This window comes from Aphelocoma coerulescens, chromosome 14 (assembly GCF_041296385.1).
Source record: "Aphelocoma coerulescens isolate FSJ_1873_10779 chromosome 14, UR_Acoe_1.0, whole genome shotgun sequence".
Lineage (NCBI taxonomy): Eukaryota > Metazoa > Chordata > Aves > Passeriformes > Corvidae > Aphelocoma > Aphelocoma coerulescens.
Genome location: NC_091028.1, coordinates 4,879,036 through 4,893,467, shown reverse-complemented (window position 1 = coordinate 4,893,467; position 14,432 = coordinate 4,879,036). Strand labels below are relative to the sequence as shown.

At 37.1% G+C, this 14,432-nt stretch overlaps 1 protein-coding gene across 50 annotated transcripts in view; it reads right to left on the bottom strand.

The window, feature by feature from the left end:
* The window catches only part of RBFOX1 (RNA binding fox-1 homolog 1), a 1,132,467-nt gene that overhangs the window by 76,284 nt on the left and 1,041,751 nt on the right, over nt 1-14,432 (bottom strand). For all 50 annotated transcript variants that reach the window (XM_069030260.1, XM_069030257.1, XM_069030263.1 and 47 more), the window contains 4 exons: nt 13,429-13,482; nt 8,164-8,256; nt 6,375-6,435; nt 806-859 (listed from right to left, as the gene is read on the bottom strand). In XM_069030260.1, coding sequence (XP_068886361.1) covers nt 806-859; nt 6,375-6,435; nt 8,164-8,256; nt 13,429-13,482 — 262 coding nt within the window. The remainder of the gene's footprint in view (nt 1-805; nt 860-6,374; nt 6,436-8,163; nt 8,257-13,428; nt 13,483-14,432) is intronic.

Here is a 14,432-nt window from a genome sequence, read left to right as displayed (position 1 = left end):
GCTTTGTCAACTGGAGACTCCAATATCACCATGAGTGGAGATTCCCCAGGTTCTGCAGGCAATCTCTTATTAACAACCTCCATGTTAACAACCATCCATGAAAAATGTTTTCCTGATAGCTGTTTGTGGGCAGCATTCAAATTCCTCTGGAATCAACTGGGTTTCAGACTACAAATAAGTTTATTTTCAATCCCGGTGCTAAAGCACAGTTAGAAACTGGTGCTAGCCATGACTGACTCCTGGCAGACAAAACCTGATTCTCTTTAACTTCAAGTTGGAACCAGGATCAGAATCTGGTCTTGGTCAGGCAAAGATATAGATTTGAAATACAAAAACATCAAACTGAAAAACTAAACATAAAATTTAAAGAAAAATGCTCAGGAAAAAATTATGAATGCAGATACTCTATACCTATGTCTACATACATATATGTACAAAATATATATATATTTTCATAAGATAAGATTTTTTTGCAGTGGTTCTTTACTAAAGAGTTCTTGGAAGAAAGTGACTATACTGAAATACAAAATAAAATAAAATCTAATGTAAGACCAGAATATTGCAGTACACTTCATGTTATCCTATCTACTTTCCAATAAAAAGGTATTCATATATCTTCTATATGAAATTTACTATGCCCAGGTAAGGTAAAACCTTGAATCACAAAAGTATAAATGACTCGTAAATAATGTGAATCACACAAAGAAACCAAGCCTCACGCCAAACACAGATTCTGTACTTTTGCATGTTTAAAGAATACTAAAATCAAACATGGGCAGTTGGACAATCATAGAGCAATCCTTACCTGCATAGAACTCTGGACTATAAACTGCACCAACAACTGGATTTAATTTCCAGCCTGCAGCAAACAAAAACATAACAGTTAATATTGCAATTAGCGATATTAATAGCAACTATTATTACTACTACTCTTACTACTATTGTATAGAAAATCAAGAAAGATCACCGTAATTAAGTTTTATAGGCATCTTTGATTACTGATCTTTAATATCTGAGTCTGAAGTATGGAAATAAGTCATGAAACAAGGCATTCTCCAGACATGTGGTACTGGAGTGAATGGCCAGGTGAATTACCTTGGCTGAAATAAACACGGATTTACTCCTCTAAGATAAGGAATTAAGTCAGCACTAGTTCAGGTATCCCCATAGCCTCTAGTACAGAGCAGATGAGTTCTTAGCCATTGTTGTGGCTCTCTGGTTACGAGCCAAAGGGGCCAGAACAGTTCATTCTCTGGACACAAACATTTCTGATAAGCCTTTGTTAGCAAGGGCTATGGGGTGACCAAGTAATTGGAGCATTTTGATTCTACCCTAGCAAAAATGAAAGCACAGCCACAGAATGGAAATGTCTGTTGTGATAGGCAGGAGATGCTCTGTGGGATCCAGTCAAATGCCAGGACTTTGTTCCTGTGTGTTTGTACCCCCGAGTGCCTGTGCTGGCACAGGACAAGGGCAGACACACCCCAGGAGTGGCCTCGCCTGTGCTCAGAGCTGATAAACACTGAGAGCCAGCAGGGGAGAGAATCCTGCAGCCACATCTGGCAGAGCTCTCAAGGTGTACAAAAATCAGCCACTGCCCTGCTCTTAAATAATCACTGTCCTCCCACCACTGGCATAGAACAACAGCACAGAACTCACAGATCTTCTGCCCCTGTGTTCTGGCCAAACTCCCCATTACTGCTGACACTTTACACCTGATGCAGCATACCCAGGCTGGCTGCAGACACACGGGGTGTGCAAAGCACAGGTCATGTTAAAGATAACCAAGCTGGAGGAATTGGAGGGGAAGGGGCAAGAGAAGAGCATGAGAAAGTGCTGCAAACTCATTAGTGTTCTCAGCTGTGGTGCAGTGCCAATGACTGTGGTTTGCTCAGCCACAGGTAGATCCACTCCCAGTTAACTGCAAACTCCACAGAACATCCCCCCACCCACATTCTCTTTTTCCTTAAGTGAACAATTATTTTGAACTACTGGAACTGAAAAAGTAGGGCTTTTCCTAAAGCACACTTAAATCAGAGGAGTGGGAAGCACTTTTTTTAAATGGGAATAAAAAAAAAAAACCTGAGCAAAAGCATGTTGTAAACTCCAGAGCTATGGTACTTAAAATAGAACTTAAAACTTCTTCTGGAATCAGAATACAATCCAGACACTGACAACAAGGCTTTTCAAAATCACAAAGGCCAAGATTAGAGGAATTTAAATGCACACTAGGTTTATTTCTGCTTTGGCCATATCATGTAATGCAAAAGCACAGCAGAAAATCATAAAACATCAAGGCATCGTAAGACTGAAAAAGTGCAATGCAAAATCTCAAAAACAAACAAACTATTCCTACCCTTTCAAGTTACCTCTATCTCATCCACAGTAACTATTTACCGCTAATTAACTGTTCAGTCACAGAGGGGAGGGGTGGTTTTGAAAGGCAACTCATGGATAAGTTCAGAGTTAGCAGCTTTGCATGACACCTTATCTGCAGAAGTGGCTGCATTTGCTCTGTGTACCCAAAACAGAGTTAGGGAAGCTGAAATGCCCAGCCAAGAAGGGCTAAAATGTTTTTCCTCCTGAAAATACCACATGAGTTTTACCTGATCCTTCAATTTTACATACTACAGGATTATATTTAGGAACATCAGAGTATAACATATCTCTTAGCCAAATTTTCTGTGATAAAAAATAATTCAAATTTTGAGACTTTCGGTAAAAATCTAACTTTATATATGCTAGGGAATATTCAGTATTTCAAATTCAATACTTCCTCAGAAGACCACTGATCAACACCACCCAAAATGAAAGATTGGACAGAATTTCGTATCTGTCAGCTTTTGCTGTCAAAGCAGCTGACAGACATCTCTCAGCTTTAAGTTACACTAACAGTGCCACAATTTGTCTGAGAGAAAGAAAAAAAAAAATCTTGGAAGACAGAGATTGTTCTTCACAGCTGAAAGGCAGTCTCATATTTCAGCTCCTTACCACTCTCCCAGTGATGGCTGTCTCATCTAACTTTTTGAAGCCTATGGAGGAAATACTTCATTCATCGTGAAAATAACAGTAATTAAACTTAACTTTATCTTGTCAGCCAACAATGTGCTGGCCCATAGCTGTGTGGGTTAATCAAGTGTGATGGGAGTTGATGTATCTGAGCGAGCAGCTGCCAAGTAACCCTTTTGCAGCAGCGGGAGGAGGCAGAGTCTCGGCTGAGTGTAATTTTGTGCATTTTTCTTAGTGTCACAATATTAATCTCATTCTCGAGTAGAAACTATAAAAGTTTGAAACTTAAAAACCAGCCAGGGAAAGAAAAAGCCCTCTGCCTGACCCAGCTCCCCAGCCTGTGCAGTCATCCAGAGAAGCACATGTCCAGTGTGCTGAAGGGAAAGAAACGATCTTGGGGTAACAAGCTGTGGTAGAAAATGGGGCAGAGCAACACAGAGGGATTATTTTTCTTCATAGACCAGAGAAGCCACCATGGCCAGAGAAAGACTTGGGTAGGAAAGAACCCTGTGATTCCATTTCCTTCCCTCCTGTTTGCTACCCAGGTAGGGGGGACAGGGAGTGGGAGGGAATTTAACTGTGTTAATAGGCACTAGATGTGATTTTGAATCTATATCTAGAGCAACAGAAGGCTCAAATCCAAAGCACCATCAGTATAAACTTTAAAACATATTTATCCTTTTACAGATCTCTGTTTCATGTTTCTCCTTTATTGCTGCAGTTCTCAGAATGTACTTGCCCATAATTCTCTGTACCCTACAACCCTTGGATGAGCATCCTGAACCGCAGTATGGGCATCAGAAGAAAGTACAACTGTGAACAGGATAGGTTGGAACATCTAAAAATGTCTCAAATATTTTTGCCAACATGTAGCACCCCTGACACTGAATTTCTTTGAAAAGAGAAGGCAGTTGTACTTCCAAAGCACAAGGTGAGCCATCAAAATCATCCTGACTGATAACAAACCCACAAAGAAAATCTCTCCCAGCAACTGCTCATTTGGGGAGTCAAAAGTCACTGGAAAGCACATTTATTTCAAAGACCATTTAGGACACAAAAGCAAACCACTTATTTGAATGAAGCTATATATATTAAAAACAAACCAATCAAGATTTTGTGTCTTGAAATCTACTGACTTCTGCAATCCCATTAGCAACATGAGCCCTGTTATCAAACAACCAGCTGGATTCAGGAATGAAACACAAAACAGAGTGTATCTTGTTTTTAAATTAAAATAAATATCAGTTCCTGACATTTTGATAGAATACAACATGTGCCCCAACTACCTTTTGAATACCTGCCAACAACATGCCAGTCACAACACACACTTTGAAAGATAAAGAGAGGCACTAAAACATAAGTGGTTCTGAAGCAAACAAAAAGGCCTGTGCAAACAAAATGTTTTTGGCTACCTGCATCAGAAGAGTCTTTCAAATTTTAATGTGCTGGTAGAAAAACTGGCCTTACAGTTTATTTAAAAGATGAGACCTTTACTTTAGACAACAATAATCTTCAATAAATAATCAGCTCCAGCACTGGTTAATTCCTGACAAAATGATAAAGAACGAGACTCGCACCATGCCAGGATGACTGATAGTACACTGATGAAACTAAATGAAGCACCTTACACGTCTGCACTTCATTCCTTGTTGCTTGTGATGATTATGCAAAAGGGACGTGATTGTCCTTGTGTGTTTACTTTAGGGGACTTCAGACATTAAAAAAAAAAAAGTAAAAAAGATTAAAAAATAATCAAAAGTTATGAATTACAACCAGAGGTCTGCTTGGTAGATACCTGGTAAAATGTGTGCATAAGAATATTCTGCATGCAACACCTTGGATGTCTGGGATCACAATAAATAAATGCTAATTCTTTATGCACTGAACAGGGTATTTCATACTCTTGGTGAGATCTAGATTGGATGGAACAGGATGGAAAATGACAAACAAAACACTTCAACTGGGAAACACTTGACAGCAGATTAGTAAATGAGAATGTATGACCTAAGAAATCCTGCAGTGCAGGGCATGCACATGGTTAATTTAGCTCTGTATTGCAATAAAATCTTCTTATGTGATCCAGTCAAGCCTCACGTCTCTCTCTAGATTCACTGGGATGCTTTAAAACCAGTAAAAACCAAGGAGATTTTCCCAGCTGCGTAATTTGCCAAGCTTCACATTTACAAAATGAGGAAGAAAACAGTTTCTAAGAAAGCATGAGGAATTTCAGACCTTTCTTCTCCAGATCATTTTAACTGGCTCAATTATCACGTCACATGAAAACCATCCCCGTGTTTTATTTTTACTGTGCCATGAAAAAGTGATGAGCCTTTCATTACAATATAAAGCCACTGTGTGCCCTGGGTTTTAGTAAAACCTCACTAATGAGACCTCAAATACAGAAAATATGATCCATTGTATTTCAAAATAGAAACTAATCTAATCTACCTTGGGAAACCTTGGTGTTTCCTAAACATTTCATTTGCTTTCTACCAGACGGGAAAAACTGGATTAAATTGAAAAGCAAATACCAACAACTACACAGTCTAGTAAAACTGAAAGCATAATGGCAATTAACTTCAGTTCACATGTTATTGTTTGACATGGCTGAGTTAGGAACTTGTTTGAATTTTCTGAACCAGCAAATGGACATTTAAGCACGTGATCAAACATTCCCAAAGGAAACGTTTAAAAAATGTATTGTTTCCAAACCCCTCAAATAACTACAGATTATTAATGTGTAACAAATAACTATGGATCATTAATGTACAACATTACACCAAATTAGGTGAGTATTAGAATGAATTTTATTTTTAGATAGCTTGGAATTTTGATTTTTCCATGGGAAAGGAAAAAGCAGGAAGCATCACCCAATAACAGTCTGCCCTTCCTCTATCAAACTGTGGAAGGAGGACACAGTAAATGATCTGTGAGTGGATGTGTGTCCTGGTAGTAAAAGGGTCTACAGGAAAGACATTCTTGCTGGTCTCCCTACCTCCATCCCCCAAACAAAGTTGAATCCTCCCATTAGCTCACTCATCACTACATCAACACTGCACAGAGCCCGTGGAGAACATCACTTTCCTATTGGGTCCATTGTCCTACACAAAAGCCCCTGGGGTCAAACACTGGGATTCCAGTCAAAGGGATTCTTGCTCTGCCCACCTGGCTGTGAATCAGCCAAGCTCTACTGAGATGGAATTTATGCCCAACCCCATCATGTCTTGGGACTCTGAGCCCTGGGGAATGCAGGAGACACAGAGTGAGACACCTCAGGAGCAGGTGAGGGCCCCTGTTGAGCAGGACTGAGGTTTGGCTTTGGCATGCAGGGACGTTCACCCGGAGCAGGGGGCTCACGCACTTACCGTTCGTGTAAGGGTTGACGGTCTTTTTATTTGTCATTACACGAGCTGTGGCATTATTTACCTAAGCACATAGAACAGGGGATTAGAAATGGTTACAGGGAGGGCCCGTGTCACTATTAAAGGCATGCATTATTACTGCTATTAGTCATGTAAAAATAAAATGCAATTTAATTTATAGAAGGCAACAGGTGCATAACAAAATCATACTATTTATAATTACATTTACTTTCATAACCATTTTAACTTACAAATCATTTCAATAAAGCAACATCATATCATTTAAACTTTAATAAAAAGACATTAAAAGCAAATTAAAAGGTACTGCATAATTTAAGACTTAAGAGCATGCTTGTATTCCATGATAACACTGATACAATAAATACTCAAAACAGAAAAAAAAAAAAAAGATTATATGAAGGAACATGCAGTGGAGTAGAAAGGAAAGAGACAAGGTACAAGGAAACAAAGAAAATGTCAAAAAAGGGACAAACGAATTTTAGCAGTGTGCAACATAACCCTTTAGAAGAGAAGTACCATTGGAAAAGCAACATCTAGCATTCAACACTTGGAACAAGAGCCTTTTTCATTGCAAGAATTAACAAAATCATTCAAGCTTTAAAATCACAGCTAACAAAAGGATAAAAAGAGGGTGCATTATTTAACACAATATGGAGTTAACAATCTGAGTAAGATGTGCACGAAGTCATATCCTCAATCCAATCAGTGCCTCCCAGGCTTGCTTAAAACGTACACTCAATTACAGGCGTACCAATATATAGAAAAAAATGTAGCATCAAGAAAACTTAATACAACAAGTCAAAAAAATTCACGTGGTATATCAGCGCTAAATACGTGAAACGGCAGATGGACTTCTCCACTTACCATTCAGCACCATCGCCAGCATGGGTATGTATACAGTTACCATGGTTACTGAGAGTTTGGTGAGGGCCCTAAGCGCTACCGTCGAGGGGGGAAAATGAAAAGGCAAAATATGCAACATCTTACTCAAAAGACGACAGCATTTTCAATTGGTAATTTTTTTTTTTTTTTTTTTTTTTTTTTAAATCTAACAAATACGACTGAGGCAGTGTTGAAGGGGATCCAGTGGCATGGAAATGCATGGGTGGTGTTTTTTGGAGGTGGGGATGGCTCAGGCCACCCAGCCAAAAGAGCCTCGTGGCTTCGTTAAAATTAAATGAGAAAATTGCTCGGTCTCTAGTCTGGCTTTGTTTCTTGTACATCTTTTGGATGCTTCTTACCCAATCTGAATTTTTTGAAAGCCACTGTGGATCCCACATCAACCCTGCAGCAAAAAAAAAGAAAAAAAAAATAAAAAGGAAAAAGAAAAAGAAAACAAAAAAAAAGAAAATAACAACCTTTTGTTTGTTTTTGTTTTGTCTGTCACACTTTTTTTTTGTTGTTGTTCTCAATTTTTTAATTTTTTTTTTCTTTTTTGTTGGCTGGTTTTTGGAATCTACTGCACCCATTGATTTACAAAACATCCAAAATAATAACTTCAAAATATTAAAGCTTTCTTTTTTTTTTCCAAATTCTGTCATCCACCTTTCAGCAATAATGATAATAATAATAATAATAATTACAAAAGAAATAATAATAAAAAACCCAAGTAAGGCCAGATTCTCTCTCTTTATATATAAATATATATATAAACAATGGGAAGGGGAAAGGGGAGCACACAGAAGACACCAATGATGCATCTGAAACAACAAATGAGAGTGAAGCAGACATTTATAAAAAAGATGAAAAGGAAAATATTTTGAACATGCACCTCGATTTTACGGCCCTCTACCACGGTGCCGTGTAATTTCTCCCTCGCCCTGTCCGCATCAGCACTATTTTCGAAAGTTACGAAACCAAATCCCTGCATGCAGGAGGGAGAAGGGGGGAAAACAACATGCACATTATTATTTCAGTCAATGACCACTTGTTTGCTTATGTTCTCTCTCTTTAATTTAATATTTTCTTGTCCTTGCTTCATTTCTGTAACATGCAAATTAGAAAAATTATAATTGTATTGAGATGTGCAATAAATAAGCAACAAATGTGAACAAATTTTTTTTCTGTCATCAGTTAGATAATACCCTCTGAGAAAGTCAAAGAATGATACCAAAAATACCTTTCTACATGTCACTACAGAGGAAAATAAATCTAACAATAAGAAAATGAAATTAAAATAAATTACAGTGTCTTCACATAGAAAAAAATGAACTAATGAGAAAAGAAAATGAACCACATTTTAATGACATGCAGATATCTCAACGAAATAAAAAACATGTGCACAAAATTCAACACTGAATGTCAATATACTCTAAACATTGCCTACTTATTCATGCTGTTGTGATCATAAGAAACACTGTTCCCATGCAACACTAGGGTAACTTAAACTTTTGTCAAACTATACAGCCTTTACTTATTTTTTTATAAAAGGAAAAAAGAAAAAAAAAAAAAAAAAGAAAACCACCAACAAAACAAAAGTACTTTCAGAACAAAGTATAAACTTTCTTGTATTAACAGATCAAAGAAAATTACATGATGTGAATAGAAAAAGAAACTCTGATAAAAGAAGAAAAATGCAAACGTATTTTAAATAAGTTTAACTGCTTCATTTACTTGTTCTGCATATTATTTTCCACATATAGAACATGCAACTGGTAAACCTCCAGAATCCCACCTTAATGGGACAAATCTGAAATTCTGCTTATGACAAACGCCCTTCTTTGTAATACTAGTCTAAACCAAACATTTCAAATCCTACTAAAATTCATTTTATGTGCTAAGTTAAATTAAACACTGTTTAAAACGGCAAATATTTTGGGAAAATCTGACCGCGAAGAACATTTTAGAAACATACACCAACCCTTTGAAGTAATTCTTGCATTAGCACTACAATGCCTTTGCATGCCTCCCAAAGTTATCCGAACAAATGCTGCTCTCCATCCCTGCCCTTTCACACCCAGAACCATTTGCAAGTTGCACGTGGTGCTTTGTACACAGCCGGTGCTCACAAAGTGCTACTAAAACCAGTTTTTTAAATTTCTATTTTAGCCTGAAGTCTGTTCTGCTCCTGAGCAGTCAGCCATGCACCACAGCTCCCCACCTCCCTTTGCTAAGTTTTGTCAGTGTTCACCCAGTTCCTCTCTGCAGTGCTACCTGTTATGCAAAATGACTGATTAAAAAAACGGGGGGGAAAAAAAAAAAGGGAAGACATTTATACAGTCATTTACACAAAGGGGAGACCAAATATCAAACTAAGGCAAAACTGACACCCAGCAGTGAGAAAAGGGATGGGTATGAACTACAGAACTAATTAGTATACTACAGAACTAATTAGTCAACCATCAACCAAAAAAGTTAAGTAACTCTCAGGGTAATCCCCTGGGTTATTTGGGTTATTTTACCTACTCAAAGAAGTCAGTTATTTATTCCCATTTATAATGCAAAAAGTGACGTTTATGTACAGCAGTGGTTTCTGTTTCGTTCTCTCCAAAGCAGCTTAAGCACAGCTACTCTTTTTTTCCCCTTCTAAATCCAGCCTGAAGCCTGAGCTCCGAAGTGCTCTGTCAGCAGCTGCACCTCCAGCTGAAGCCATTCTCAGAACACCTGATTCCACACATTTTCTCCACACCACTCTCCACAATTTTAGCACAAGGCCACGACCTCACTTGCCAGAAGACACTGAGGATGTAACTCTTTTCCCCAAAGCACCAGGAGTGTTGAGAGAAAGTAAATCCCCCTCCTCAGCACTAATCTCCATAGTTTAGATGCCTGTACAGGCTTTTCTGATACCTAAAACCATCCTCAACTTTAAACTTTTATTTCTTCTACAACTGCTCCTTCCCACCTTGTTAAAGCTCTGTTAAAAAACCTCCTAATTTAGGATGCCATTAAGAAAATTTCCCAGCAAAAAACATCACTGGATCCATGGATCTAAGCAGTCTAACTTCATTCAGTAGCAGAAATCCCCCCAATTCTGGGTTGTTTTTTTTTTCCTATTCTCTTGCCTGAGAAATTGTCCCTTCTCAGAATTGCAAACATTTGGTGGGAGTTTAGTCAAAACTTTCTGACATTCTCCTTAGCTCACAGCACTATCAGTTAATTTTTGTTCAAACAGCTAAAGAGAAAGATAAAAACCTAATTACACTAAAAAATTAGAAAAACATACAAAGTGGAGCTACAAGCCAACATGAGATAGGAACTTCAAAGATTCTGAAAATAATACTCACTGTAATTTTAAAATTTCTTATGTTGTACTTATTGTCATAATCAACACTACCTAAATTAAGCTCTTACTATTTATGCAAATCTTTAACTTCACCTGGCTGACAGAGAAACTCAAGAACAAAACACAGATTCACCCATCACACATTCAAATACCTACATGAACCCTTTAGCATCAATTTAATATGCAACTGAGTTAACAGCTGTATTCTATTAACTGGTAATGCAAATATATGCATTTTATTTTTAAAATCTGTCATATGATTTAATAATAGCCAAGTTAGTGAGTGAAAAGGTTCTGATTTAATTTGGGAGGCACTTTGGCGTTCTCTTTATTTGAAGAAATAGGTGTTAATATAATATACACTAGATACATATTAATACACACATAAACAGATTTCTGAATGTATATACAGAGCTGCCAAAGCATTGATTTATAACTGATAGAAAATGGTCAAAAATTCAAAAGTCATCAGTGTTGTCATATATTTTAGCCAAGCTTTCTTCATTAGTATTACACATTCAAACAAGCAGAAATTTGTAGTATGAAACTTGCATTATTTGAGGGTTTTCTCTTATGGAAGGACTCCCTTCTGCAAAATAATTTTATACTTTATGGTGGTGTTCTAATGTTATGTTTTTCTGAATATGCAATTCCATTTTTCTTAACCATTACGGCATGAGAATGAGATTACTTCTGTTGTTTTTGCAAGAAATCGTTTAAAACATTAACTATTAGAATAAAAAGAAAGAAAAAGAAACAGAAACAAAAACATATTCTAGCAATTCTTATGCCAAACTGCAGCTAGAAACAAATTTGAATTCTGATCCTGCAAACTTTGTTACCTGTACTCAGTCTGAAACCACTTAGTAGTCCTTTCAGTTTCAGTGGGATTTTATGAAAACATAGATAAGCACTGCCAGGAATGGGACTTTAATCTGGTGCATCTTAATTCCTACAGAATGGACACGAAATGATCAGATTAAATAAAAAAAAAAAAAAATAGAAAAAGAAAGAACAGAAAAAAGATGTCCCTCTCATTCCTAGTATTATTTTCCTTAACTTTCTATTTAATTGAGAGAATCTAAAGGTACTTCTGCAAATCAGAATATTATGTAGCTATACTTGAAATAACTCTGACTGAGGTGAAAAGCAACAGTCCTGAGCGGTGAGAGGCACCCCAGCCCTGCCTCAGGCACCTTCAGCAGCTCCCCTGGAGACAGCTGGGATGCAGCACTGATGGTGCAGGAGCATTTACTAACAACAGGCTGACCTAACAAAGGTTGTAACTGAGGCAGTGATGTTAAAATCCAGCTAGGAAAACCTTTTCCTTCTGAAATCCGTTCTAGGATCTTGCTTTTAGCACAAGGCACTGGGATGTTTTCAGTGCTGCAAGGTCAACTTCAAAAAAGCTCAATTTGGAAACACCTCCTTATGCCATCCCCCTAAAACTTTAACAAAACCTTACTCTTATGCAGCCCAGTGCAGGTGTGGTGGTTAAAATCCCCACCTGGGTAAGATTTAGTGGCTAAACAAAAGTTTAAACTCCTACCACAGGTGCTCAGGTCCACGCCATCAGCACAACCAGCAAAGGTGGACAGTGGGGATGGCTTTGGAAACTGGTGGGACTATCCAGCAGCAGCAGGTTCTGGACAATCTATATCTTTTGCAAACATTCTTGAGCAACCATAATTTAAAAATAATAAATTTTGGCCAGAGTAGGAGATTCTGAGCCACCAAATTCCATCCATTTTAGTTGTTTACTGAAAAAGTGATGAATGTTCCAACTGAATTTGGGCTGGTAGGCAAGGGGAATAATTAATGTCTGAATAATAAACCAGGAGATTTCAGCTGTTCCATTTAGGTTAAAAAAAAAAAAAGTGAAGGCTTTATTTTCAGAAAATAAATATTAACAGAATTAAAATATATCTGATTTAAGATAGATTTTTGATGTATATGATTCTTAAAATATGACAGATTACAGTATGTCTAGAACAGGAATAACATTCCATCGCTAATCATAAATGATATATGAGCTACAGGAAGATTGAAACATTAGTGAATAAACTTTTTAGTGTGCCTGACATGGCAAGAAAAGGAAAAAAGATATGCATATGACAGACATAAAGCCCTGTAATGCAGCTGATATCATAGGTGAACACACTGGGTTACAGTTTTGCACCAGCTGATGCAGTCATAGCCATTCTATCTTGCTTTATTTCTTAAATACTGAAGAAATTGAAGTATGCATTTAAGGCAAAGTAATTTTGGAAAAAAAAATTAAACGTTTCCAATACAATAAGAACTCTATGAATAAAATAAATGCTAAAATAGATTTTTTTCAAAGGGTTGGTGTACTAAGGCTTTAACTAAAGAGGAAAACATCTGCACTTAATTGGGAACAATCACATATTTTCTCAGCTAATCACTAAAGAGGATAGTTACAAGGTATCATCATCATCTTTCATTTCAATAAAGGAAAAAAATACCTGTACTAATACAAACCTACCTACAAATATCTTTAAGTATGGACTCATAAAATAAATGAAATAATTACCCTTGAAGAATAGGACAGCAAAAATGAACATTCCCATAAAACAGATGACAGTCTGGAGTAGTTAAAATTACCCCCTTAGAAGATATGAGTCCAGTGATTTTCATACTGCTTAGAAAACTGACTGACAGCTCAGAAGATGTTCTCACTAACATAAAATTTCAGACATTATTTTATCACAGCAGTGCAGTTGTTTCCTTTTACTCATGTAAGTATTTTAAACAAAACAAAATAATCCACAGGTGAATTAAACTGCTTACCTTTGAGCCTCGCTCATTAAAAATAATTTCAACATCTAAGATTTTACCAAATTGCTGCAAAGAAACAGAAAAGTTACATGAAAATAAGGTAACTTCAACCCTTCTATCACATAGAGTACAAATGTTTGTTTCAGGAAATGGTGCAACACTTTAAAAAAGTTAAACAATATAAAACCAAATATTGTTAAACACAAAAGAAGACACACTAAAAGGAGTCAGATCAATATTATATCTAAGTTGTGTGCGTCATTATGCTCGTTACAGTCATTCCACAGAGGAACTTGAAGCTCAGTGAAGCCCCCTGACAGAGAGGAAAGAGCATTAAACCATGATCACAGCGAAGTAAAAGTCCCAAATTTCTGGATTTTCCAGAAAAAGGGAAGGAGTTTGGTTACTTCTGCCTTACAGGAATTTAATCCTTACAGGATTAAACCAGGTGGGAGTTTTGTTGCTCGCATCCAGGATGAGGATTTCCTTCCACCTTGTTGAAATCGGTAACCATTATTCCCTAAGAAGTTTTGCCTTACTGGAGCATAATTTGAAAAACTAGAATGGATACTCACTTTGGGGGGATTTTTTCTCTGCTCAGAATTGCATTTTTATCATAATATTAGAAGTAACCGTTATTGCCATTGACCTTACAATAGCACTGAATTCCCTAGACATTGTTTGCACACACAAAAGCTGAACACAGCTGCTTGTCCCAAAGGAAAAGACTCTATTGGACTTGGCTTAGGAAGAGAATAAATGTGAGAACACTTCCTGTTAGGATATGTTTTCTGAGGTGACAATGTAATGCATCAGGGGGTCATTTCTGTTATTTCAAATGTTATTAGCATGTAGTATGGATCAGTGTTGGCACTGGTAAGTGACCCAACATCTTAAACAAAAAGGCACACATTAGAGGCAGGGAAATGGAGAGTAACCCAACAAGAGTCTCAGAACTGCAGAAATGAGCCTATACTACAGTCTTTTAAGATATAATAAACAATTACAGGCTGGAA